Source organism: Anolis carolinensis, unplaced genomic scaffold (assembly GCF_035594765.1).
Source record: "Anolis carolinensis isolate JA03-04 unplaced genomic scaffold, rAnoCar3.1.pri scaffold_14, whole genome shotgun sequence".
Classification (NCBI taxonomy): domain Eukaryota; kingdom Metazoa; phylum Chordata; class Lepidosauria; order Squamata; family Dactyloidae; genus Anolis; species Anolis carolinensis.
Genome location: NW_026943825.1, coordinates 16,874,679 through 16,902,626, shown reverse-complemented (window position 1 = coordinate 16,902,626; position 27,948 = coordinate 16,874,679). Strand labels below are relative to the sequence as shown.

Genomic DNA, 27,948 nt, shown 5'->3' with positions numbered 1-27,948 from the left:
CTCAGAAAGAAAATGTACTTCTGGAAGAATAGATTTCCTGGAAAAGTATTATCGGGGAAAAGGTGTTTCCACGGAAGCAAAGGAAACCCCACAGTAATGTGTGTGTATATCTTTATTGACAGTTTTACTGACAGCCTTCAGAACAGTAATTCCAAGAAAAAAATTTAAAGTTCAGAGAAAAGGAAGAAATACACATTGAAAAATACTTTAACGAAGAGTGAGGAATGTGGCGCTTGCTCCCGGGTTGTTCAAAGCTCCGGCATCACCCTTCTGTGGGGAGAAGGCAAGGGCCTCCGATGGCGAGAGCTTTCAAAGCGTCATCCAGGCCATCCCGACAGGCCATCTCTCTGCGGCGGAGGGCTTTGTTCTGGCCCGGCGTCACTGGTGCAGTGTTTCTTGGCATTTGAAAAATGTCTTTCAAACTCTTGGCAGAAAACAAGAACGCAGAGATGGCTTCAAAAGGTGTGTGTCTCCAGATTGCGGGGAAGAGGTCGCCTGCGTCACTTTTCGGGCTTCTTGGGCAGCGGCCTTCGGAAGAGCAGGATGTGGGGCTCTTTTGGGGAGAGAACAAATGATGGCTGTTATGCCGGCCTTGGCAATACACCGTAGCCACAGAATGTGGAGCCCCATTTCCACCCCAAGCGCACCTGGTTCGTGGATCATGTAATGGACCCAGCCCTGGCTCTGCTGGACCCCCAGGTTCCGCCACTCCGACTCCGACATCAGGTGGGTCTTGGGCACCAGCTTCGCAATGTCCTTGGGCAGCATCACGTGCCTGTGGCCAAAAGGAGGAGAGAAGGGGGTCGGAGTGGGGTTTGCCAAAAGCGAGGCACTGATTACAATAATAATAATAATAATAATGACCCAAATGACCCAAAATGCAGACTGTGCAAGGAAACCGATGAAACCATTGATCATATCCTCAGCTGCTGTAAGAAAATTGCACAGACAGATTACAAACAGAGGCACAACTGAATGCGATTTCCTGCTTCTTGGCAGGGGGTTGGACTAGATGGCCCATGAGGTCTCTTCCAACTCTACTATTCTATGATTCTAACTATGTGGCCCAAATGATCCATTGGAACTTATGCCTCAAGTACCACCTGCCAGCAGCAAAGAACTGGTGGGATGACAAACCTGCAAAAGTATTGGAAAATGAGCATGCAAAGATACTGTGGGACTTCCGAATCCAGACTGACAAAGTTCTGGAACACAACACACCAGACATCACAGTTGTGGAAAAGAAAAAGGTTTGGATCATTGATGTTGCCATCCCAGGTGACAGTCGCATTGACGAAAAACAACAGGAAAAACTCAGCCGCTATCAGGACCTCAAGACTGAACTGCAAAGACTCTGGCAGAAACCAGTGCAGGTGGTCCCGGTGGTGATGGGCACACTGGGTGCCGTGCCAAAAGATCTCAGCCAGCATTTGGAAACAATAGACATTGACAAAATTATGATCTGCCAACTGCAAAAGGCCACCCTGCTGGGATCTGCGCGCATCATCCGAAAATACATCACACAGTCCTAGACACTTGGGAAGTGTTCGACTTGTGATTTTGTGATATGAAATCCAGCATATCTATCTTGTTTGCTGTGTAATAATAAAATAATAATAATAACTTAATTTTTATACCCCGCCCCATCTCCCCAAAGGGACTTGGGGCGGCTTACATGGGGCCTATAGCCCAATAAAACAATCAAATATCAATGATACAACAGTAAAACAATTATACCAATAAAACCTCAATTATCAGTAAAACAATCGATAAGATCGACATGAAGCATACAATATTAAAAAAGAAGACTAGAATCATAGAATCATAGAATAGTAGAGTTGGAAGAGACCACATGGGCCATCTAGTCCAACCCCCTGCTAAGAAGCAGGAAATCGCATTCAAAGCACCCCCGACAGATGGCCATCCAGCCTCTGCTTAAAAGCCTCCAAGGAAGGAGCCTCCACCACGGCCCCGGGGAGAGAGTTCCACTGTCGAACAGCTCTCACAGTGAGGAATTTCTTCCTGATGTTCAAGTGGAATCTCCTTTCCTGTAGTTTGAAGCCATTGTTCCGTGTCCTAGTCTGCAGGGCAGCAGAAAACAAGCTTGCTCCCTCTTCCCTATGACTTCCCTTCACGTATTTGTACATGGCTATCATGTCTAATTTATAAAACCCAGTACAGAATGTGCCGGAATGGGGACACGTACAAGGGGCAGTGTTTGCCAAGTTGAGTCTCTGGAGAGGGGGAATAACAATATGCTCTATATGTCATTTTACAGTCTTCTCTGACTTAGGTAAAGATAAAGGTTTTCCCGACATTAAGTTCATTCATGTCTGACTCTGGGGGTTGGTGCTCATTTTCATTTTTAAGCCAAAAAACCGGCGTTGTCTGTAGACACTGGCATGACTGCATAGAGCACCGTTACCTTCCCACCAGAGCGGTACCTATTGATCTACCCACATTTGTATGTTTTCAAACTGCTAGGTTGGCAGATACTGGAACTAATAGCAGGAGCTCACCCTGCTCCCTGGATTCAAACTGCCAACCTTTTGGCCAGCAAGTTCAGCAGCTCAGCGGTTTAACCCGCTGTGCCACTGGGGGCTCCCCTGACTTAAGTTCATTCAAATGAACAGATCCTGCCCCACACTGTTTTGGAGTCGAGTGGAGCCTCCTTTGGGAGGCTTTTTAAAACAGAGACTGGATGGCCATCTTTTGGCAGGGCTTTGGTTGTGTTTTTGGTCTTTTGGATTGCAGTGTTGTGGCGTGTCTTCCAACAGGGCCAGCTAATCACCTCCCAACAAAGGATTCCCGCAGGCAGGAAGCAGCCAGGCTTTGAAGCTCGAAGGCCATTCAGTGCGAATCAAGCCGGCCAACGGCAACATTCACATTTGTCGCAAGGAGACAAGAGTTCTCACTACCACCCTGGACATCATTCCACAGGTGTATGTGTGTGTGCATATATATATACAGTAGAGTCTCACTTATCCAACACTCACTTATCCAATGTTCTGGATTATCCAACGCATTTTTGTAGTCAATGTTTTCAATGTATTGTGATATTTTGGTGCTAAATTCATAAATACAGTAATTACTACATAGCATTACTGCGCATGGAACTACTTTTTCTGTCAAATGTTGTAGAACATGATGTTTTGTTGCTTAATTTGTAAAATCATAATCTAATTTGATGTTTAATAGGCTTTTTTTTAATCCCTCCTTATTATCCAAGATACTCGCTTATCCAAGCTTCTGCTGGTCCGTTTATGTTGGATAAGTGAAACTCTACTGTATATACAGTAGAGTCTCACTTATCCAACACTCACTTATCCAATGTTCTGGATTATCCAACGCATTTTTGTAGTCACTGTTTTCAAAACATCATGATATTTTGGTGCTAAATTCGTAAATACAGTAATTACTACATAACATTACTGCGTATTGAACTACTTTTTCTGTCAAATTTGTTGTATAACGTGATGTTTTGGTGCTTAATTTGTAAAATCATAATCTAATTTGATGTTTAATAGGCTTTTCTTTAATCTCTCCTTATTATCCAACATATTCACTTATCCAGCGTTCTGTCGGCCCGTTTATGTTGGATAAGTGAGACTCTAATGTATATGTATATATATGTGTGTGTGTGTGTGTGTGTGAGATACACCTATACGTGTGTGTGATACACACACAATCATATATATATATATATATATATATATATATATATATATCCCCACTTGCCTAGTTTCTAACAGACCTCCCAACCTCTGAGGATGATTGCCATAGATGCAGGCGAAACGTCAGGAGAATGCTTCTGGAACATGGCCAGACAGCCCGGAAAACTCACAGCAGCCACGAAAGCCTTCGACAATAGCGGAGGCCACTGTGGGGGCCAAAGAAGGCCTAGACTTCCGGTTGGCCTGCTTGTGGCGTTGCCAGGGGCAACCGGGCCCCGCCGCTCCCCTTCGCCCCGGTCTTCCTCCCTCCCTTACCGGTACTCGTACTCTTCGTCGTCGTACTTGTCTGAGTAATAGATCTGCTTCTGCGACATGATGCCAGCGAGCGATCCTGAAGGGGAAGCGGGCTCCTTCCTGCGCACGCGCGCCTTTCCTCTCCCCCTATTGGAGGGCAAGGGGCTCAAAAGGGGGCGGGGCCCCGCGGCGAGCCAATCCCCTCCCGCCTTCCCCTCGAACACGCCCCGCCCCCTTCCCGCCTCAACGGTTTTCCTCAACCGCCCAGGTCTTTTTTATTTTGTTTTCATTGGCTCCTCTCCGTGACGTTCCCGATGCTGATTGGCTCTCTTCCGCAACGGGTTCGCGTCTCCTAGGAGTCTGGGATTCGTAGTGCGGAGAAGGCCGACTCTTCCATGCACGCCCTTGGGGAGACTTCAGGGCGGACTTCACTTCCCGGCGTGCAGCGCGAGCGAAGAGACAGGCATTGGCTTCCAAAGGGAGTCCAGAAACCCGGAAGTGGGGAGGGCGGGGGAGCGTGTCGCCTCGGAAGTGCCTTCAGGAGGCGGAAGAGAAGCAGGCCTCGCGGAGGAGGACGAGCAGGAGGAGGGGCCCATGCTTCCCCCGCCGCCGCCAACGCCGCCGCCCTCCCGGTAAGGCCCCGTACCTCGCACCCATCTCGCAGTGTAGGTCAGGCCTGGGCCAACCGAGGCCCTCCCTCAGGGCGTTTTGGACTCCAACTCCCACAATTCCTGGCCTCAGGCTCTTCCCTTTCCCCCCTCAATCGTTTAAGATTAGACATAACATATTAGAGTTCCATCTTGTCTCTTTGCATCAGCTGAGGCCCCTCTCCACAATAACATGCTATGCTAGTTTTATATATATGTGTATATATGTGTATATATACACACACACACACACACATATATGTGTGTGTATATACACAATATATTTACAATAATATATAATAATTATAACATAGTGTATATACATATAATATTCATAATATTATATTGTAATACGATATACAGTAGAGTCTCACTCATCCAAGCCTCGCTTATCCAAGCTTCTGGATAATCCAAGCCATTTTTGTAGTCAATGTTTTCAATATATCGTGATATTTTGGTGCTAAATTCGTAAATACAGTAATTACTACATAGCATTACTGTGTATTGAACTATTTTTTCTGTCAAATGTGTTGTATAACATGATGTTTTGGTGCTTAATTTTTAAAATCATAACCTAAATTGATAGGCTTTTCCTTAATCCCTCCTTATTATCCAAGATATTCGCTTATCCAAGCTTCTGCCAGCCCGTTTAGCTTGGATAAGTGAGACTCTACTGTAATACTAATAATACTATATAATAATATTAATTATATGTTATATTTTACATGTAATATTACTAATAATATTACAATATATTGATATATTACAATATATTGATACATTACAATATAGTAATTTATTACCAGTATTGTATTATGCTAATAATAAGCCGCTCTGAGACCCCTTCGGGGTGAGAAGAGCAGCATATAAATGTAGCAAATAAATAAATAAATAAATAACTTTTAGGAAGGAGTCAAAACCCTGGCTGTTTAAGCAGGCCTTTGATAATGGCATCGCCGAGTATCAGCCACCCTATTGGACAGGACTTTAAATCACGCCTGGTCCAACTTGGGCCCTCCAGGTGTTTTGGAATCCAACTCCCACAATTCCTAACAGCCTGCTGTTAGGAGTTGTGAGAGTTGGAGTCCAAAACACCTGGAGGGTCCAAGTTGGACCAGGCCTGATTTAAATGATTATTATTACAGTAGAGTCTCACTTATCCAAGCTAAACGGGCCAGCAGAAGCTTGGATAAGCAAATATCTTGGATAATAAGGAGGAATTAAGGAAAAGCCTATTAAACATCAAATTAGCTTATGATTTTACAAATTAAGCACCAAAACATCATGTTATACAACAAATTTGACAGAAAAATAATAATAAACTTTATTTTTATATCCCGCCCCATCTCCCCGAAGGGACTCGGGGCGGCTCACAACAGGGACAAGCCCGAACAACAACAACATATTTAACATAACTTAAAACATTCCAACAATATACAAAATAAAATAATGGACAAATACATTAAAATCCAAGCAGATAAAATCAGAGTAATTAAAAGCAACCCAGTGGGGACAGGTTTCATAAAGTGCTGTATCATGGAAATAAGTAGCAGTGATAAAGTGCCATATGCTTTCAAAACAGAAAGAAGTATTCTAATAACAGCTCTTTTGGGTAGTTCAACACGCAGTAATGTTATGTTGTAATTACTGTATTTACGAATTTAGCACCAAAATATCACGATATATTGAAAACATTGACTACAAAAATGGCTTGGATTATCCAGAGGCTTGGATAAGCGAGGGTTGGATTAGTGAGACTCTACTGTATTTATTTGTTTACAGCATTTATATTCCACCCTTCTCACCCCAAAGGGGACTCAGGGCGGATCACATTACACATATAGGCAAACATTCAATGCCTTTTAACATAGAACAAAGACAGACAAACATAGGCTCCGAGCAGGCCTCGAACTCATGACCTCCTGGTCAGAGTGATTCATTGCAGTGATTCATTGCAGCTGCTCTCCAGCCTGCGCCATAGCCCGAGCCCATTAGAAGTATAGCGTATAATACTGGGTAATAAATAAACTGTTCATTTATGTTTATACTATTGTTTACACTATGTGATGATTGGCTGCATTGTATCATTTATTGTATTCGGTTGCCTTGTTGTAACTTCTGTTTTATCATCTTCTTGTGTTTTAAACTGTGTATATTGTTTAATGTATTTGTGTTTTAAACTGTGTATATTGTTTAATGCTGTTACTTTTGTAACGTTGTGAGCCGCCCCGAGTCCCCATGGGGAGATGGTGGCGGGGTATAAATAAAGTTTTATTATTATTATTATTATTATTGTAAGCCTCCCTGAGTCCCTTCAGGGACAGAGGAACGGGATATAAATAAAGCTTATTATTGTGTTGTTAAAGGCTTTCATGTCTGGAATCACTGGGGTGCTGTGAGTTTTTTGGGCAGTGTGGCCATATCTCCAGAAGCATTTTCTCCTAACATTTCGGCCTCATCTTATTTTGCCCACTATCTTCTTATCCCTTCTTACATTATCTCGTATTTTGGCTTTCTTCTGTCAAAGTTTAACTCAGTTAATCCTATCGGTATTTTTATCTGAATCTAATTATTACTTAAAGATTATAAACATTCAAGATAGTCTGTTAGTAATGTATGAACCGAGTTTGTTGTGCGTCACTATGGCTATCCTTCTTCTCCCCTTAACATTACACAAAGCCTAAATATTTTTATGTAAACATTCCTAATCTAGGTTGCTGTGAGTTTTCTGGGCTGTCTGGCCATGTGCCAGAAGCATTCCCTCCTGACGTTTCACCCGTGTCTATGGCAAACATCCTCAGAGGTTATGGCGTGTGTTAGAAACTAGGCTAGTGTGGTTTTATACTTTTGTGGAAGGTCCAGGGTGGGGTTTTCTCAGGCAGGAATCAGCCAGCCCTTGAAGCTGCAAGGCTTTTCAATGCTAATCAAGGTTATTAATTGCAACATTCATACTGGCCTCCAACAGACAAGAGTTATTTCTCCCACCCTGGAGATCATTCCACAGGTATATAAACCCCACTTGCTTAATTTCCAACAGATCCCACAACTTCTGAGGATGCCTGCCATAGATGTGGGTGAAACATCAGGAGGGAATGCTTCTGGAACATGGCCTTACAGCACAGAAAACTCACAGCAACCCACTTATTATTGTCATTATTATTATTATTATTAGGAAAGCTGCAGCTCCAAGTAGGCCTCTCTCCAGCCTTGAAGGCAACACTTTCTGTGCTTTTCATACTTTGGGCCTACTTTCATGAGGTGGGCTCAGTTTTGCTGGCAAACTGGCGCTTAAACTTGCTTTTTCTGAATTTTGGGTTGTAATGTATCTTATTATTTATTGTATTGTTAAATTGTGTTATGATATGTTGTTTTATATTTTGTCATATTGTATGGTTTTGGGCATGGCCCCATGTAAGCCGCCCCGAGTCCCTGTTGGGGAGATGGTGGCGGGGTATAAATAAAGTTTTATTATTATTATTATTATTATTATTATTATTATTATTAAACCCACCCCTTAGAAGAGTTTCATACCATATGCATACATACACACGCACACATATATATGTGTGTGGGGGGGGGGGGCAAATTTGGGCTCTTCCAGGTGTTTTGGCTGTTTGGAATTGTGGGAGTTGGATTCCAAAACACCTGGAGGGCCCAAGCCTGATCTATAACATCCCATATATATTACAGTTATATCAGGTGTCATATATCCCGTATATTATTATTATTATTATTATTATTATTATTAAACTTTATTTGTACCCCGCTAGCATCTCCCGAAGGACTCGATGCGGCTTACAAAGGCCAAGGCCTCAACACACAATATAACAATACAAAACAAAGGCAAATTAAAAACAATTAAAACAGTATAAACCACAAGCAATAACAATACGCTAAAACACAATAGAACTGGGCCGGGCCAGAGCAATGGGTACAAGATTAAAAGTGCTGATGTGACAGGTGATATATAAGGCTTCTAGGGCAAGTGCAGAGTGCGATATGCGATCTTAGTTCTAATAAAGTGCTTATGGGACTTGGTATTGGAGATTTCCTATTAATCTGGGAAGGCACATTGGAACAGCCAGGTCTTCAAGTTCTTTCTGAAGACTGCCAATATGACACCTGATTTTGTCCCTGGGTTCTAAATGTCCTTTCCTAATTGGTTCTTTCATCACAAAAAACATGGAAAGATGGCAAAACTTTGTCTCCGCGGGAGGGGCAGACTGCCATGGCATGTTTTGCTCAAGTCTTTCCATGAGCATCTCGTCATCAAGTCGCAGCCAATTCAACCTAGTTTGTGGCAGCCACAAAAACAACAAAGTTTCTGGAGTATAAACGACTTCTTTCAAAGCAAGGACTGCTCAATTAAACAGGAAATATAACACTTTCAAGACAGGAGCAGAATTTATGTCACTTTTACTGTATAAACGGGTTTTGGGAATGTTCCGCTTGATGCTTCTTGCGCCCTGCAATTAATTCCTGTGCCCTTTTCTCTCTAGCTGCTCCTTGGGGTTCATTGTAAACATTGCTGTCAATTGATTTTCTTTTCTTATTTAGAAATATGCCTTTTTTGTTTATTGCTGTAACTCAATCAACATATTGTGTAAGTTAGAAAAGTTATACCAGTCCCTATAACACTTGAACAGCACTGGTAGCACCCTGCTTCTGTAGGGATTGAACCTCTCTGGGGCTTTTTAAACTGAGGCTGGAGGGCCGTCTGTCTGTCAGGAGGGATTGGATTGTGTCTTCTTGCCTGGCATGAGGGGGTTGGACTAGATGCCCTTTGCGGGTTCTTTCCGACTTTAGGAATCTTATCTTTCTCCTTCTCTGTAGGAGTTTAAGCAGAAGCTAGATGGCTATCTGTCAAGAGGGCTTTGATTGTGTTGGGATTACTGTCTATGTTTTAAGTTATTTAATGTTTATAAGATGTGTTATTTTACTGTGATTTTATTGTGTTCCTGTTTATTGATGTAATACTGTTCTGGGCTTGTCCCAGTGTAATCCACCCCGAGTCCTTCGGGAGATGGAGCAGCATATAAATAGAATTTTATTATATTATTATTACAGTAGAGTCTCACTTATCCAACACTCGCTTATCCAACGTTCTGGATTATCCAACGCATCTTTGTAGGCAATGTTTTCAATACATCATGATATTTTGGTGCTAAATTCGTAAATACAGTCATTACAACATAGCATTACTGCGTATTGAACTACTTTTTCTGTCAAACTTGTTGTATAACATGATGTTTTGGTGCTTAATTTGTAAAATCATAACGTAATTTGATGTTTAATAGACTTTTCCTTAATCCCTCCTTATTATCCAACATATTCGCTTATCCAACGTTCTGTCGGCCCGTTTATGTTGGATAAGTGAGACTCTACTGTATTATTATTATTATTATTATTATTATTATTATTATTATTATTATTTCCTGCCTGGCCGGGGAGGGTGGTGACTAGATACCCTTTGGGGGTCTCTTCTAACTCTAAGATTTTATGATATATCTATTGTCTCTCTCTCTCAATCATATCTGTCTATTTGTCATATCTATGGCTGGATGGCTATCTGTCGGGAGGGCTTTGATGGTGTGTTCCTGCCTGACAGAATAAATGTCATTTGGTTGCTTCTTTTCTATTAATTTCGTTATCTCCTAGAATAACACTGTTTCCCAGACTCTGTAATTTTGTTACATGGTGTTCTTGATGGATTTTGGAATATTGGCGACATGGAAAGGGCAGGGCTGCTGTGCCTTGAGGTGCTGAGGATGCACAGATGTAGTGACTATTAACCCTGAAAATTCTGCTTTTCGGATGTGTTATAGGGGCAGAGGATACCCCCCTTGGTGCATGGTATCCTGTCTCCATCGTGGCTGAGGTCCCTTTCCTCGGTCACCTATAAGTCAGTTTGAATATTTGGTTCTTTTTCCTGTTGCTGTCCTGGTTTGGATGTATGGATCAGCCCCCTGCATTGCGAAACCTGTTTCCAGGAGGTGGCGATGAGCAAGCCATGAGCCATTTCTGCAAAATGTCAGGGTGCTTCCAGGCTTCTGCAACCTCTTTGCAGTTCCAGGCAAAGATCAGGGAAGAAAACAAGGAAAGACCCCCTATATGGATACAGTGAGCCGATCCAGGGCTCTGGACGCCACCTTCTGCCATGGAGGACACAAAATAATTATAATTAATAATAATAATAATAATAATAATAATAATAATTGGTTTGATTCTCCATAATGCTAATGGGTTCAAAGACTAATAATGCTTCAAAGACTATGGCAGAAACCAGTGCAGGTGGTCCTGGTGGTGATCGGCACATTGAGTGCCGTGCCAAAAGATCTGAGCCAGCATTTGGAAACAATAGACATTGACAAAATCACGATCTGCCAACTTCAAAAGGCCACCCTACTGGGATCTGCACGCATCATCTGAAAATACATCACACAGTCCTAGACACTTGGGAAGTGTTCGACTTGTGATTTTGTGATATGAAATCCAGCATGTCTATCTTGTTTGCTGTGTCATACAATAATAATAATAATAATAATAATAATAATAATAATAATAATAATAATAATAGACAACTTTATTTATATACCGCCCTATCTCCTCATGGAGCCCCGGTGGCGAAGTGCGTTAAAGCGCTGAGCTGCTGAACTTGCGGACCGAAAGGTCCCAGGTTCAAACCCTGCGAGTGGCATGAGTGGCCGCTGTTAGCTCCAGCTCCTGCCAACCTAGCAATTCGAAAACATGTCAATGTGAGTAGATCAATAGGTACCGCTCCGGTGGGAAGGTAACGGTGCTCCATGCAGTCATGCCGGCCACATGACCTTGGAGGTGTCTACGGACAATGCCGGCTCTTTGGCTTAGAAATGGAGATGAGCACCAACCCCCAGAGTCATTGGACACGACTGGACTTAACGTCAGGGGAAACCTTTACCTTTACCCTATCTCGTCAAGGGACTCAGAGCTGTTTCCCGTACAAGCTCTCCTGACAGATGGCCATGCAGCCTACACTTAGAGGAAAATGTCAATACAGATCATAACAAATTTATTTATTTATTTATTTGCTACATTTATATGCCGCCCTTCTCACCCCGAAGGGGACTCAGAGCGGCTTACAAATTAAATTTACATACAATATTATATTAGTATAGTACAATACTGGTAACAAATTACTATATTGTACTGTATCAACATATTGTAATATTATTAGTAATATTACATGTAAAATATGATATATAATTAATATTATTATATTGTATTATTAGTATTATATCGTATTACAATATAATATTATGAATATTATATGTATATACAATATGTCATAATTATTACATATTATTGTAAATTATATTGTATATATATATTTATATATAAACACACACATATATATATATATGTGTGTGTGTGTATATATATATATATACACATACATATACATATACATATATATATATATATATAAACACACACATATATATATGTGTGTGTGTATATATATATATATATACACATACATATATATATATATATATATATATATATATATATATATATATATATCTAGCATAGCATGTTATTGCGGATAGGGGCCTCCAGCTGATGCAAAGAGACAAGATGGAAGTCTCTTCATGGCCCCCTCTTAGCTCAAATATAGAAAAGGGCAAGCTTTGTGTCTTCTACAATATTATTATTATTATTATTATTATTATTATTATTATTATTATTATTATTATTATTATAGCATTATCCTATCTAGCATCCTGTCTCTTCAAAATAAAATGTCCCTTGTGGGACAAAAAGCGCACTCTGAAAAAAAGATAAGTTGTGAGATCGGAGCCTGGAAAATTTGTTGTTGTTATATCTGTTTATACCCTGTTGTTTTCTTTGCAAAGTGGCTCCTGGGAGTCCTGTGGTTCTGGGGAGATACTGGGATCTGTAGTCCACTTTTCCCCTTCTGCCTTGGTCACTTGGGAGTCTTTCTGAGGGCAAAGGGCTGCGAGGCTGACCAGAGGACGGGGTGATTTCTCAAATTGCATGGCTTGTAAACCTAGGAATGGGAAGAGGGAGAGGAAGGACAGGCCCAGCGGTGGTTTCCTTCTTCCGTTCTCTCTTCTGGGAATGAAGAAGAGGCGTGATTGCAGGAGGGGTCTCCGTCTCCCCTGCCCTTTCCTCTCTCCTGCTGTTTGTTTTTCAGCTGATGGATGGACTCAGGTTCCCTCCAGGGTTGCAGTCCAGCCTTCGTCCCTGGCCAAGGCTTTCCTCTCCTGCAAAGCCCTTCCTTCCTTCCTTCCTTCCTTCCTTTCTGCCTGCGGCCCAAAAGGCATGCGGGAAGAGCAGCAGGCGGGTGGAAGGGGAGAGCGCCACGTCTGCTTCCTCAGGAAATGGGCCACCCGAGCCGCATCCTTTGGCCTGGAATGGAGAGGGGGGGGCTTCCTCGTGGGATCAGCCTCGCCCCCCACATTCCTGGTATTTGCAGGGACATTGAGTGTCGCCTGAGCCTTTGGGAAATGGGAAGAAAGGTGGTAAATGTGTTGTCGAAGGCTTTCATGGCCGGGATCACAGGGTTGTTGTATGACTTTCGGGCTGTGTGGCCATGTTCCAGAAGTATTCTCTCCTGACGTTTCGCCCACATTCTGGGCACCACAGTTGAAGGGAGATGTTGACAAGCTGGAAAGCGTCCAGAGGAGGGCAACTAAAATGATCAAAGGTCTGGAGAACAAGCCCTATGAGGAGCGGCTTAAAGAGCTGGGCATGTTTAGCCTGCAGAAGAGAAGGCTGAGAGGAGACATGAGAGCCATGTACAAATATGTGAAGGGAAGTCATAGGGAGGAGGGAGCAAGCTTGTTTTCTGCTGCCCTGCAGACTAGGACACAGAACAATGGCTTCAAACTACAGGAAAGGAGATTCCACCTGAACATCAGGAAGAACTTCCTCACTGTGAGAAGGACTGTTCGGCAGTGGAACTCTCTGCCCCGGACTGTGGTGGAGGCTCCTTCTTTGGAGGCTTTTAAGCAGAGGCTGGATGGCCATCTGTCGGGGGTGCTTTGAATGCGATTTCCTGCTTCTTGGCAGAATGGGGTTGGACTGGATGGCCCATGAGGTCTCTTTCCAACTCTACTATTCTATGATTCTATAATTCTACATCTATGGCAGGCATCCATAGTGGTAAAGCCACAAGGCGTTTGAAGGGTTTGGAAGGCCTCCCAGTGGGGGGGATGCGGGGGCTTGAAGAGACATGTCCTCTGGAGAAATCGGATCCTTTGCAGCCACGGCTCCCTTGGACTTCAGGTTCCACCTGAACATGAGAGCGGGGCTCTCTCTCTGCCCCGGAGGGAGTGTGGCAGAGGCTCCTCCTTTGGAGGCTTGGAAACAGAGGCTGGGGGGCCATCTGTTTGGGGAGGGGGCCCTGCTTCTTGGCAGAATGGGGTGGGGCTGGATGGCCCATCAGGTCTTCTCCAACTCTATGGACTGGAAGGCATCCCAGGTTCCTTCTGAGAACCTGGGATGGTTTTGACGCTTCGGGTCTTCGGGTGCTCAAGTCCACTATGAACCCCCTAGGAGTTAAGTCAAGGGGGTCCCTCTATAGACCAGCTTTATATTAAGCAAAGGGAGACCCTCCATCTGCCTAGCCGTATAGAACGTAAAGGGCACCCTCCGAATTCCATTTTAAGTCAAGGGGGTCCCTCCATGTATCTGACCTCATATTCAGTAAAGAGGGTCCCTCCATAGTCCTGGCTTTGTATTAAGTAAGGGCAATGCCTCCATATGCCTATCTTTATTTTAAGTCAATAAAATGTGTCTGGCCTTATAGTAAGCAAAGGGAGACCCTCCATTTGCCCAGCCATATAGAAAGTAAAGGGCACCCTCCATATTCCATTTTAAGTCAAGGGGGTCCCTCCATGTATCTGACCTCATATTCAGTAAAGGGGGTCCCTCCATAGTCCTGGCTTTGTATTAAGTAAGGGCAATGCCTCCATATTCCTATCTTTATTTTAAGTCAATAAAATAAGCAAAGGGAGACCCTCCATTTGCCCAGCCATATAGAAAGTAAAGGGAACCCTCCGTATTCCATTTTAAGTCAAGGGGGTCCCTCCATAGTCCTGGCTTTATATTAAGTAAGGGCAATGCCTCCATATGCCTATCTTTATTGTAAGTCAAGGGGTCCCTCCATGTATTTGACCTTATAGTCTGTAAAGGGGTCCCTCCATATTCCTGGTTTTATATTAACTAAAGGGGTTCCTCCATGTGTCTGACCTTATATTAAGTGAGAGGGGTCCCTCCATATTCCTATCTATGTTTTCCATAAAGGGGCCCCCCATTCTAGTGTCTGACCTTATATTCAATAAAGGAAGGCCACTCCTTATAGCCGAAAAACCATCTTGCGGTAGTCTAGCAGTCTGAGTATTGGGTTAGGGTCTAGGAGGCCAGGTTTGGGGTGCTTTTTGCTCATCTGTGGAAGTCCACTCAGTGGCTCAGGAGGAGTCGGGGAGGGGAAAATCTCTTTGGAAGAAATCTTGCCAAGGAAACCCCTGCTTTTGGGTTGCCATAAGCCAGACACAACTTGGAAGCACATTGGGTTTGGTCCACTTTGGTTTTGGGCCAGGCTGTTCTCTTGATAGCAGCGGAGGCGCATGGGAGCCTGGCTCTGGCCGCTCCCTCCGTCTGTCTGTCTCGGCTCTCTTGGCAGGCAGCGCATCAATCACGCCTTGTTTACCGGCTGCTGCAGGGCCTTATCTCTGTGGCCTCTTGGCCTCCTCTTTCCCTCCTCGTTCTGCAAACCAGGCTCTTTGCTTGAGGCAAAAAGCAAGGGCAAAGCGACCCCTTTGCAGGAAAAAGAAGATATAAGACACACATACACACACATGTTCACCTTTGAGTCCCCCCCCCCCGGTCTACACTGCCATTATCATGCAGATTGAACTACATTATACGATCACTGTAGACTCACATAATGCAGTTTATGTGCATTGAACTGGATGATATGACAGTATAATCCAATTCAAGGTGCTTTGTTTTGGCAGTGTAGACAGGCCCCCAGACTCCATATCCCCTTATAAAACTGTAGCCCCCATGACTCCGTAGCATTGAGCCAGAGGCAGTTAAATGCATTCATTCTGCAGCAGAGATTCACCCCAAAGTGTTCTTTCCCATTGCTGGAAGCTTTGGTGCTCTCACACTTTCGCTTTTAAAGAAGGAACTCCAAATGCGCGGCAACTTACGGCGCACCTTTTGGGGCCAAATGGCCAAGAGGGCATTTTTTGCCACTGTGCAGAACATTCAGCAGCCAACACTTTGTTGGGATTGAGGGTTTTGAGAATTGAGGTGCGCATTAGACTCGAGTCAATACAGGGATGTTCTTTTGCAGTCCCTTGTATTTGACAAATAACCATATATGAAATCAAGCTCTAGTCCTGCCGTCCCTTGGACCCTGGCCTCTCTCTGGTCCCGGGCCCGGTCCTGGCTAATTCCCTCTTTCTTGCCGAACTGCAGGTCTGACTCCACCTTGACGAAGGCAAGGGAAGGGCCGCCCACCCGTTCTGCCAGGGATGGAATACACGGTAAGGGAGGGGTGCTGGTGCTGGTGGCTTCCTTCTCTCGCCGGACCTTGGTGTGGCCCTCTCCCACCGCCCGATTCGGACCTTCCCCTGCGGGCGCTTCGCCCCTTTTACAACAGCTGGGCTTTGGGGAAGGCAAGGGGATTGGCTTCTGGCACGGGCTGTAGGGATATTTGGTGTCTGTGGTGGAGTCGGGTGCAGCGGAAGCAGGTGGATCCATAACTAATAGGAATATTTGGTATCTATAGCAGATACCATGCAAAAGAAAAAGGCTGGGCCCATAACTAGTAGAAATATTTGGTATCTATAGCAGGTACCATTCAGAAGAAGAATGCTAAGCTTGTAAGTACAGTAGAGTCTCACTAATCCAAGCCTCGCTTATCCAAGCCTCTGGATAATCCAAGCCATTTTTGTAGCCAATATTTTCAATATATCGTGATATTTTGGTGCTAAATTCGTAAATACAGTAATTACAACATAACATTACTGCATATTGAATTACTTTTTCTGTCCAATTTGTTGTATAACATGATGTTTTGGTGCTTAATTTGTAAAATCTTAACCTAATTTGATGTTTAATAGGCTTTTCCTTAGTCCCTCCTTATTATGCAAGATATTCGCTTATCCAAGCTTCTGCCGGCCCGTTTAGCTTGGATAAGTGAGACTCTACTGTAGTAGGAATTAGGCATGTCCGATCGATGAAAAAAATGTTTCAATTCTCGTTTCTAAAGTAGGGGGCACTGGCGCTTCAATATAGAAAGTATTTCCGATTTTTTTCACCCAAAAATTTCGGATATTTCAGAAAATTCGTAATGATTCTAAATGTTTCTAACATGGCAGACGCGCATGCGCAATCATAAAAAAAAAGGAATCGGGGGGGGGGGACTTTTACAGGGCTCTCCCGCCCTCATCAATTTTGCAATGCCCTTGCAAGTTGTGCAAAGATACTTTGAAAACTAGAAATCCCCTTGCTATATTTGTAAGCAAGGAGGACACTGGAAACCAATGGTGTCTCTGGCTATGTGATCCCACAAGCCTCAACCCAATGCCTTCCATTAGAAATGGACCAGTGACCACCACGCCAAGCAATGCCCTGGCAAGGAGTGCAAAGATACTTTGAAAACGAGAAATTCTCTTGCTAAGAGAAAGAACCGGGGGGGGGGGGGGGGATAACAAAACATTAAGAGACAATTAGAGAATGGGCCAACAATGGTTCAAATTACATTGCTGGTTACGCCATGAGACAATGTCTCGGAATGCGTATCAAAAAGTGAGAACAATCTGAAATAATTTCGATATACGATTCAAAACGATTTTTTGGACATGTCTAGTAGGAATATTTGGTATCTATAGCAGGTACCATTCAGAAGAAGAATGCTAAGCTTGTAAGTAGTAGGAATATTTGGTATCTATAGCAGATACCATGCAGGGGACGAAGGGTAGGCTCCTAAGTACAGTAGAGTCTCACTTATCCAACACTCGCTTATCCAACGTTCTGGATTATCCAACACATTTTTGTAGTCAATGTTTTCAATATATTGTGATATTTTGGTGCTAAATTCATAAATACATTACTACATAGCATTACTGTGTATTGAACTACTTTTTCTGCCAAATTTGTTGTCTAACATGATGTTTTGGCGCTTCATTTGTACAATCATAACCTAATTTGATGTTTAATAGGCTTTTCCTTAATCCCTCCTTATTATCCAACATATTCGCTTATCCAACGTTCTGCCCGTCTATGTTGGATAAGCGAGACTCTACTGTATTACAATCCTCTTATATAGAACTCTATCGTGCCATGCTCGTAATAGGGTATCATTATATCCAACGTTCTGCCGGCCCATTTATGTTGGATAAGTGAGACTCTACTGTATATATAATATTCCATATATACTTGAGTACAAGACAAAGCACCCAATTTTACCACAAAATAACCTGGGAAAACATTGACTCTAGTATAAGCCGAGAACAGTACATTTCAGAAATAAAAACAGATACCAATAAAATTACATGAATTGAGGGATTTTGGTGCTAAATTTGTAAATACAGTAATTACTACATAGCATTACTGTGTATTGAACTACTTTTTCTGCCAAATTTGTTGTCTAACATGATTTTTTGGCGCTTCATTTGTAAAATCATAACCTAATTTGATGTTTAATAGGCTTTTCCTTAATGCCTCCTTATTATCCAACATATTCGCTTATCCAACATTCTGCCGGCTCGTTTATGTTGGATAAGTGAGACTCTACTGTAGTAGGAATATTTGATATCTATAGTAGATTCCATGCAAAAGAAGGCTAGGCTCATCACTAGTAGGGGGTCGCAAGGGTGTTTGCACTACACCTCCCACCATCTTTATACTGGAATAAAGGGATCCCTCCTTATTCCATGTTAAGTAAACATGGAATATGGAGTAAGTAAGTCTGCTCCATATTCCGGGTTTTATATTCACTAAAAAGGGGGGGGGGTCCCTCCATATTCCTATACAGTATTTATATTCACTGAAGGGGGACCGCTCCTTATGGTCGAATTGACCAAGGCGGATGGGCGTCTTGCTGTGGCTTTTGCTCATCCGTGGAAACCCACTCGGTGCCCCTGAGCAGGCCACTCTGTCTCAGCCTCAGAGCACGTTGGGCGGGGGGCAGATCTCTTTCCCCCTTGACTTTGCCTTCAGGATCAGTGGATTAATCGCAAAACAGATGGATCAATCTGTCTCCCGTCGTCTCGGGTGCCTGGGGCTGGTGGGGTCTGTGGTGTGGCATTCAGTCTCCCCTCCCTGTCATTCCTGTCGTGTGCCTTCAAGTCATTTCTGATGTGTCTGGTGACCTGGTTAGAGCTTTTGCTGTGCGCTGCCTTTCTCTGTTGCACCTCCCGTTCTTCCTTGCACAACAGCCCTCTGAGGTAGGTCGAGGACAGCACAGCCGGCTCGTGGTTGCCAGGTGGGCTTTGTGGCCCGGCCAAGAGAACTAGCCCCGGCCCATCCCCTGGGCTTTTCTTCCCGTTTTATGGGGCTTGCTTTCCCTTCCTCTGGTGCCGCTTTGGATCCTAATCAGAGACGAAAAGTGGTCTGGTTATTCTTAGGATTCCTAACTGACTTCTTTTAATTACGTTATGTTTCATTTTATTGTAATGTTTATACCAGCGGTTCCCAAACTTATTTGGCCTGCCGCTCCCTTTCCAGAAAAAATATGACTCAGCACCCCCTGGAAAGGGGGGCGTGGCTTAGAGGGGTGGGCGTGGCTCCTGCTCAAGAGGGCGGGGCTGAGCCTCTCCCCTCGTCCAAGATGCAGGGTTGCGAGAGGAGGTGGGCGGGGCTACAAATGGGCAGCCAGGACTGGGATGGGCGGAGTTACGAGCTCTGAGTCAGGGCTGAGCTTCTATCCCTGCCCTGTAGCGCCTGCCAGGACACAGGGGGCGGGGCTAGAGGAGTGGGCGGGGCCTCTTCCAGGTGCCTGACGGGGCTGAACCTCTATACCCTGCCTCAGGGGAGGTGTAGAGGCTCAGCCCTGTCTCGCAGTCTTGGGAAGAGGCCCCGCCCCTAGCCCTGCCCTTTAGTCCTAAAAGGCCTCTCAGGGGAGGTATAAAGGCTCAGCCCTGTCTCGGGCTCTTGGGAAGAAGCCACGCCCTTTCCTCTAGCTCCGCCCCCTGTGTGTCCTAACAGGTGCCTTAGGTGCTCAGCCCTGTCTCCGGCACTTGGGAAGAGGCCCCGCCCCTCCTCTGGCCCCGCCCCCGTGTCCTAATAGGTGCCATCACCGCCCCCCTGGATGGCTCCAGTGCCCACTGGGGGGCAGTAGCGCCCACTTTGGGAATCACTGGTTTATACGATGCAGATTTCCAATTGTGTTTGTTTTTTTAATGTTGTGGGCCGCTTTGCTTCTTCAGCAGAGATGAAAGTTGGATGATGATGATAATAATAATAGAAATAATAATATAATAAGCCAAAGGGAGCTTTTAAGCGGGAAGAAAAGTGGGAAGAATATGCCCTAACAAAGGCCTGGGCAAACTTTGGACTTCAACTCCCACAATCCCTAACAGCAAGCCCATGCTTGCCCTAATTGGAAAGGAACCATTGGAAGAGAGAATAATAACTAACATATTGACTCAATATCGAAGGTGAGCATTAGATTTGAGTAAATAGGATATTATTATTATTATTATTATTATTATTATTATTATTATTATTATTATTATTATTATTTCAAATACAACAAGATGAATCCACAGCAAACAAGATCACTCTGCTGGCTGTTGTATTGGATCCCACGTCGGGCCCTTCCCAAGTGTCTAGGACTGTGTGAATAATGCGCGCAGATCCGAGTCGGGTGGCCTTTTGCAGCTGACCGGTGGTGATTTTGTCAGCACCGATTGTGTTTAAGTGCTGCCTTGAGACACTGCACCCAGTGTGCCCATCACCACTGGGAACCCCCTTGACTGGTTTATGCCAGAGTCTTTGCAGTTCGGTCATGTCAGCTTTTCCAATTGCTTTTCATCAATCTGCTATCACCTGGGATTGCAACACTGACGATCCATAACACAGTATTCAAATGTGGGCATATGGGGTATGCATGCCAGGTTTGGTCCAGATTGTTTGGATTCATAATGTGCTCTGGATGTCGGTGAACTACAACTCCTATCAATCCCTCCAAAGGCCTCCAGTATTTGTTGTTGGTCATGGGGGTTCCAGATCCATGGTGAGATCAGGAGTCTTGTGCTCACAAAGCTCTTGTCAGCCTGGATTTGGACGTGTTTGTTTCCATTATTATTGTTATGATGATGCCTGTGTCATATGATGCCTCCCAGTTCAAAAGGTCCTTCCGTCTTGACCTTGAGTATGAGTGAGCCAGTGAGTGAGTGCTTGCCCTGCTTGACCGCTCCTCCCTTGGAGCCTTGCCTCTGCACCCTCCTCTTGACCTGCTTTCCCTCTTTCCGAAGGCAAAGCAGGCAGGCAGGGCTCCCACTCACCCACCCACCCACCCACCTCCCCTGTGTGAGTCAGCAGGGCCCTCCCTCCTCCTTCCTTCCTTCCTTCCGTCCTTCCTTCCGTCCTTCTTTCCCTGCCTGCCTTCCTCCCTCCATTGGTGGCAGCCGTGGCTTGGCCTCTTTCCTCTCTCTTTCCTCTCCCCCTTTCCGTCCCACGCCTTCTTTCCCCGGAACAGTGCTGCGAGCCGGCATTCAGGAAGCAGCAGGAATTAAGCCTCCGCAGCTGCATCAGTAGAATCCAAGGGAGACGGAGGAGCGGCGGAAAGGAAGGGGCTGGGCACCCACCAAGAGGGTTCGGAAAGGACCCGGAGAGGGCACGGGGCACCTGAACCCTCCAGGCGGTCCGACATCTCCGGCAGACCTCTGCCCATCACTGCTGCCCACATGGGCTCCCTCCTCCTCCTTTTCCTCCGTGGCTGAACAGAGCTGCTTGTGTTCGGCTTCCTGGCATCCGCCCGCTGCCTCCGCCTTCCCAGATCCTTCTCCGTGGCCTCCCTCGTCTCCTTTCGCACAACAGGAGACATCCCTGGGTCCAGTTATCCTCGCCTTCCGGACCATAACAAGCGGCGGAGAGGCTGGCGATCCAGGTCAAGGCAGCGAGAGGCTCAACAGTTTGGGCACTGGAGGGACGCAAGGGGCTCTCCTTCTTTTCTTCTCTCGCATCACAGCTTTGAGGACCACAGAGTAGACTCCCGGGTCTCTTGGCCCTTCCTTCGATTGAGTGGATTTGGTACAATGACGACGGCGGTGACAGTAACCGGACAGTCCTAACCCAGGGGTGGATCTGGCCTTGGATCGCCTCTCAACGGTCAGCCATGCCGGCCAGGCGGAGTGTCTCCTTCGGACCGGGGTTTGCGGGAGCGTGAGCGTCACCTCCCCTCACTTGCTTTTTGGGATGGACCTCCTCCAGAAGAGCAAATACAGCCACCTGCGCAACGACTCGCTCTCCTCGCTGGACGATGGGCCCCTGGCGGTGGTGCCGGCGGCGGTGGCGGTGGCGGAGGAGGACCCCTTTGGGCCGGGCTCTTTCCTGCCGCCCGGCTCGCTCTCCTCCTCGTCCTCGCTGAGCCCCATGCTGCCCTTGGGGGAGCTCTCTTCCGAGTCGGAGGACAGCCCCACCACCCTCTGCTCCTTCTTCCCCAAGATGGCCAACCTCAAGCTCTCCAACCCCGCCGCCACGCTCCTCGGCTTCCGGGGCTTCTCCAGGGAGGCCGGCGGGGGGTCCGGGGAGCCGCCCCCGCCGCTGCCCCCGCCCTTGCCGCCCTTGCCGCCTCCTCCGGCCACCTTAGGCTCAGCTCTCGCTCTCTCTTCCCAGGATATGAACAAGCTGGGCTGCGGCGGGAAGAAGATGCGGGTGGAAGGCGGCCAGCTGGGAGGGGACGAGTGGACGCGGCACGGCAGCTTCGTCAACAAGCCCAGCCGGGGGTGGCTGCACCCCGACGACAAGGTCATGGGCCCCGGAGTCTCCTACCTCGTCCGGGTGAGTGAGTGGGGCAGAGTGGGGGTCCGTGGGGCTCCAGACGCCATGGGCAGGGTCCCGCTACTATACTGCTACTGAGGTTGGACAGCCGTCGGTTGTGAAGGCTTAGCAGATGTCTTGCTATTATGTTATTATCCATTATATTCTACTAGCTGTGCCCGGCCACGCGTTGCTGTGGCATTGTTTGGTGGTGTTGGTGAGAAATTGTTGAGGTAGTGGTGGTATTGAATGTCTGTTGTATTGTTGTCTTTATGTTTGGTATGCATTTGGTTGTTTGTGTACTGTGAAAGTGGTGAGGATAGAGTACACTGTTTATGTTGGATAAGTGAGACTCTACTGTATATTTATAATCTTATATTATCTGCTTAGAACTGGATTATATGAGGCCCCTTCTACACAGCTGTATAAAATGCACACTGAAGTGAATTATCTGGCAGTGTGGACTCAAGATAATCCAGTTCAAAGCAGATAATATAAGAATCTAAATGGGTAATATAGCTGTGTGGAAGGGCCTTGAGTCTACACTGCCATATAATCCAGTTAAAATCAGATAATCTGTATCTTATAGGCAGTGTGGAAGAGGCCTAAGTGAGGCCTAACTCTGCCTGTCCCCTGGACTGAGTAGGTTGCTAGGAGACCAAGTGGGCGGAGCTTAGCCCTCTAACTGGCAGCAATTTGATAAAAACAATTATTCCTTTCCCTCTAATTAGGACTTTATTTTTCTTTTCTTTTTGTTGTATCAACCTAGGGCCATGGATGATGGGTTGTGTTGTCAAATTTTGGGGTTGGGGGCCTGTAGTTTTGTTGTTTTGTCCGGTGTCCTGATACCATCACTCTTTTATATATATTATCATTTATTATTCTTGTTATTAGACTCATAGAGTTGGAATAATAATAATATTGTGACTTTATTTTTCTTCCTGGCAGAAGAGGGTTGGACTAGATGGCCTTTAGAGGTCCCTTCCAACTGTGTGAGTCTAATAATAATAATAATAATAATAATAATAATAATAATAATAATAATAATGGATAATAACATCATAGCTATTCTACCTTCCTCCTCCTCTTTGGCCAGCCTCCCTGCGACCGACCGACCGACCGCCTGTCTGGGCGCCTGCCCCCGGCCTTCCCTTCCGCCACATGATTGCCCTTGACAGGCGTGTGCCGGGGAGCGAGCGAGGGAGGGAGCGAGGGAGGGAGGGAGCGCCCGTCCATCCATCCACCCCTCAGGGCTTGGCGCTCAGGCCCTTCCTTTGCTGCAGCAGCAGCAGCGACCCACTTTGAGGCGGGTGTCCATCTACCTGCCCCCCTTCGACAACTGCACCGGGGCCCCTTTGCTTGCCTTCCTCTGGCGGTCAACTGGGCAGACCATGGAGAAATAGGGCTACGGTCCCTAGAATGGGAAGGGACCCCAAGGACTGTCCAGCCTCTGCTTAAGGACCTCTAGGGAAGGAGATGGATGGATAAATGGGTGGGTGAGTGGGTGGGTAGACAGAGAGACTCCTAGAGTTGGAGGACACCCCAAGGGCTATCCAGTCCAACCCATACGTAGGTAGGTAGGTAGGTAGATTCCTAGAGTTGGAAGAGACCCCAAGGACCATCCAACCTCTTCTTAAGGACCTCAGGGAAGAAGATGGAAGGATGGGTGGGTGGGTGGACGGGCAGGCGGACAGACGGACAGACTGACTGACTAGCTGCTAGAGTTGGAAGACACCCCAAAGGCTATTCAGTCCAACCTGTAGGTAGGTAGATTCCTAGAGTTGGAAGAGACCCCAAGGACCATCCAACCTCTTCTTAAGGACCTCAGGGAAGAAGATGGAAGGATGGGTGGGTGGGTGGACGGGCAGGCGGACAGACGGACAGACTGACTGACTAGCTGCTAGAGTTGGAAGACACCCCAAAGGCTATTCAGTCCAACCTGTAGGTAGGTAGATTCCTAGAGTTGGAAGAGACCCAAAGGACCATCCAACCTCTGCTTAAGGAACTCAGGGAAGGAGATGGGTGGGTGGGTGGGTGGACAGGCAGACGGACAGACTGACTGACTAACTCCTAGAGTTGGAGACACCCCAAGGGCTGTCCATTCCAACCCATATGTAGGTAGGTAGGTAGATTCCTAGAGGACCCCAAGGACCATCCATCCTCTGCTTAAGGACCTCTAGGGAAGGAGATGGATGGATGGATGGGTGGGTGGGTGGGCAGGCAGATGGGTGGGTGGGTGGATAGATAGACAGATAGACAGACCCATGATTGATTTATAGATAGATAGATAGATAGATAGATAGATAGATAGATGTAAATAGATAGAGAAGTACAGTAGAGTCTCACTTATCCAACATTCGTTGGATAGACTTGGATGCTGCCTCCATCTTTGGCCCCATTTCCCCATCTCCTGGCTATAATATAATATAATATAAATATTATATATGTATATCATTATACTTATTATAATGTAATTACATACATATATAATGTAATTCTCCTGCCAACCTAGCAGTTTGAAAACATGCCAATGTGAGTAGATCAATAGGTACCGCTCTGGCGGGAAGGTAACGGCGCTCCATGCAGTCATGCCTGTGGCCACATGACCTTGGGGGTGTCTATGGACAATGCCGGCTCTTCGGCTTAGAAATGGAGATGAGCACCAACCCCCAGAGTCGGACATGACTGGACTTAACGTCAGGGGAAAACCTTTACCTTACCTTATAATGTAATTATATTACATTATATATGTACAGTAGAGTCTCACTTATCCAACACTCACTTATCCAACGTTCTGGATTATCCAATTCATTTTTGTAGTCAATGTTTTCCATAAATCGCGATATTTTAGTGCTAAATTCATAAATACAGTAATTACTACATAGCATTACTGTGCATTGAACTACTTTTTCTGTCAAATTTGTAATTAAACATGATGTTTGGGTGCTTAATTTGTAAAATCATAACCTAATTTGATGTGTAATAGACTTTTCCTTAATCCCTCCGTATTATCCAAGATATTCGCTTATTCAAGGTTCTGCCGGCCCGTTTAGCTTGGATAAGTGAGACTCTACTGTATATAGAAGATTGCATGCATATATAATGTAATGATATGACATTCTGTATGTATACCATTCATGGGCCAGGCCAGTGGCAGAGGGATGAATGGAGAGTGTTTGTGTGAACTAATTCACTCGGTGCAACAACCCATAAAACTCACTGGGTGACTTGGGTTCAGCCGCTTTCTTCTCTCTCTGACCTACTTTGCAAGGTCGGAAGGAGAGAAACTAGGGCAAAGAACGGGGCTGCTGTGTGTGCGCCCATGCGAGGAGGCTATAAAGGCGGCTTCGGAAGAAAGCCAACCCCGAGTGGGGAGGTCCCCGACCAATCTTCTGGGTCTGATGCCGTGTTTCTTTTCCCTCCCATCCTCAGTACATGGGTTGCGTGGAAGTGCTGCAGTCGATGCGGGCCCTTGACTTCGGCACCCGGACCCAGGTCACAAGGTAAGCGGAGGGGGCCAAGCCAAGCCTGCTGCTCTGCCCCACGGCCGGGCCCCCTTTCCCCACAGAGTGGGTCTCCAGGGGTCTTTCACCCCATTAGGGCTCAGAAAACCCTCTTTGCCCAAACTCAAGGCCCGCCTCTCTTGGGCTGAACGGCCTTGTGGTTGTAAGTAATTAATAGGATGGCAGGACAACACACATATCTGGGCTGCTGTGAGCTATCCAGGCTGTAGGGCCATGCTCCAGCAACCTTCTCTCCTGACGTTTCGCCTGCATCTGTGCCTAATGGCATCTTCAGAGGTTCTGTTGATAGTGAAGCAAGTGAAAGGTGTATATACACCTGGGTGGGAGGAAGAACCCTTGTCTGTTTGAAGCCACTGTGAATGTTGCAGTTAAACGAGCAGCGTTTCGCTCTGTCCCAGAGCTGGCCGGGGGATGATGGGAGTTGCCGTCCAGCTGAGAGGCGGCTGGTCAGGAAGGCTTTCTCTCTGGCCGTTAAGTGGAAAGCATGACAGGATATGCCATTCTGTCTGTATCTGTGTATCTCTCTTGCTCCCCATTGTCCATTACCAGCAGACGCGGGGTCTGGGAAGCCGTGGCCGGAGGGAGGGAGCGAAGAGGGACGAGGGAGGGCAGAAAGAGAGAGAGAGAGAGGGAGAGAGAGAGAGAGAGGCCCGCTCAAGACAGGAAGCATTGATCCAGCATCATCAAATATTAAACGGGCCTCTTGCTCCATGCCACCCACAGGGAGGACGAAGAGAGGAGGAGGAGGAGGAGGAGGAGGAGGAGGAGGAGGAGGAGGAGGAGGAGGAGGAGGAGGAGGAGGAGGAGGAGGAGGAGGAGGAGGAGGAGGAGGAGGAGGAGGAGGAGGAGGAGGAGGAGGAGAGGAGGAGGAGGAGGAGGAGGAGGAGGAGGAGGAGGAGGAGGAGGAGGAGGAGGAGGAGGAGGAGGAGGAGGAGGAGGAGGAGGAGGAGGAGGAGGAGGAGGAGGAGGAGGAGGAGGGGGTCCCCCTCACTTCCTCCTCTCTTCCCTTCTTGACCCTTCCTTTCTTTCTCCTTTCCTCCCTCCCTCCCTCCCTCCCTCCTTTTTCGTTCTTCCCTCTCCCTCCTTTACTTCCTTCTTGCTTCCTTCCTTATTTATTTATTTACAGTATTTATATTCCGCCCTTCTTTCTCACCCCGAAGGGGACTCAGGGCGGATCACATTATACACACACAGGGCAAACATTCAATGCCTTTTAACATAGAACAAAGTCAAGACAAACATAGGCTCCGAGCGGGCCTCGAACTCGTGACCTCCTGGTCAGAGTGATTCATTGCAGCTGGTTGCAGTTGGCTTGCTCACAGCCCGGGCCTTTATTCCCTCCCTCCCTCCCTCCCTCCCTCCCTCCCTCCCTTCCTCCCTCCCTTCCTTCCTTCCTTCCTTCCTTCCTTCCTTCCTTCCTTCCTTCTTTCCTTCCTTCACTCCCTCCTTTTTCATTCTTCCCCCCTTTACTTCCTTCTCTCTTCTTTTCTTCCGTCATTTTTTCTTTCCTTCATTCCTTCCTTCGCTTCTTCCCCTCCCTTCCTCCTCTTCCGTTCTTCTCCCTCCGTCCCTTCTTTCCTTCCTTCCTTTGCTCCCTCCTTTTTCATTCTTCCCTCTCCCTCCTTTACTTCCTTCTCACTTCCTTTCTTCCTTCCTTTCTTCCTTCTTTCCTTCCTTCCTTACTTCACTCCCTCCTTTTTCATCCTTCCCCTCCCTCCTTCTTTCCTTTCCTTCCTTCCCTCCCTCCCTCCTTTTTCATTCTTCCCCCCTTTACTTATAAACTTAATAATAATAATAATAATA

General features: G+C 46.1%; 2 protein-coding genes across 5 annotated transcripts in view; one reads left to right on the top strand and one right to left on the bottom strand.

The window, feature by feature from the left end:
* Positions 1–97: 97 nt before the first annotated feature.
* Positions 98–4,143, bottom strand: cks1b (CDC28 protein kinase regulatory subunit 1B). Its single transcript, XM_003229597.4, has 3 exons — positions 3,990–4,143; positions 648–775; positions 98–553 (listed from the first exon to the last, which is right to left on the bottom strand). Exons 1-3 carry the CDS (start codon positions 4,046–4,048, stop codon positions 501–503), a joined length of 240 nt encoding a protein of 79 aa, XP_003229645.1. The 5' UTR covers positions 4,049–4,143; the 3' UTR covers positions 98–500.
* A 205-nt stretch (positions 4,144–4,348) lies between these two features.
* The window catches only part of shc1 (SHC adaptor protein 1), a 36,599-nt gene continuing 12,999 nt past the window's right edge, over positions 4,349–27,948 (top strand). Inside the window, exons 1-4 of one of the 4 annotated variants that reach the window (XM_062965256.1) lie at positions 4,476–4,600; positions 16,109–16,176; positions 22,478–22,642; positions 26,054–26,124. In XM_062965256.1, the coding sequence (XP_062821326.1) occupies positions 16,165–16,176; positions 22,478–22,642; positions 26,054–26,124 (248 nt within the window). In that variant the 5' untranslated portion in view covers positions 4,476–4,600; positions 16,109–16,164. Of the gene's footprint in view, positions 4,601–16,108; positions 16,177–18,938; positions 19,844–19,925; positions 22,643–26,053; positions 26,125–27,948 lie in introns of those variants that run through there. The other 3 variants (XM_062965254.1, XM_062965253.1, XM_062965255.1) reach the window with 3 other exon arrangements.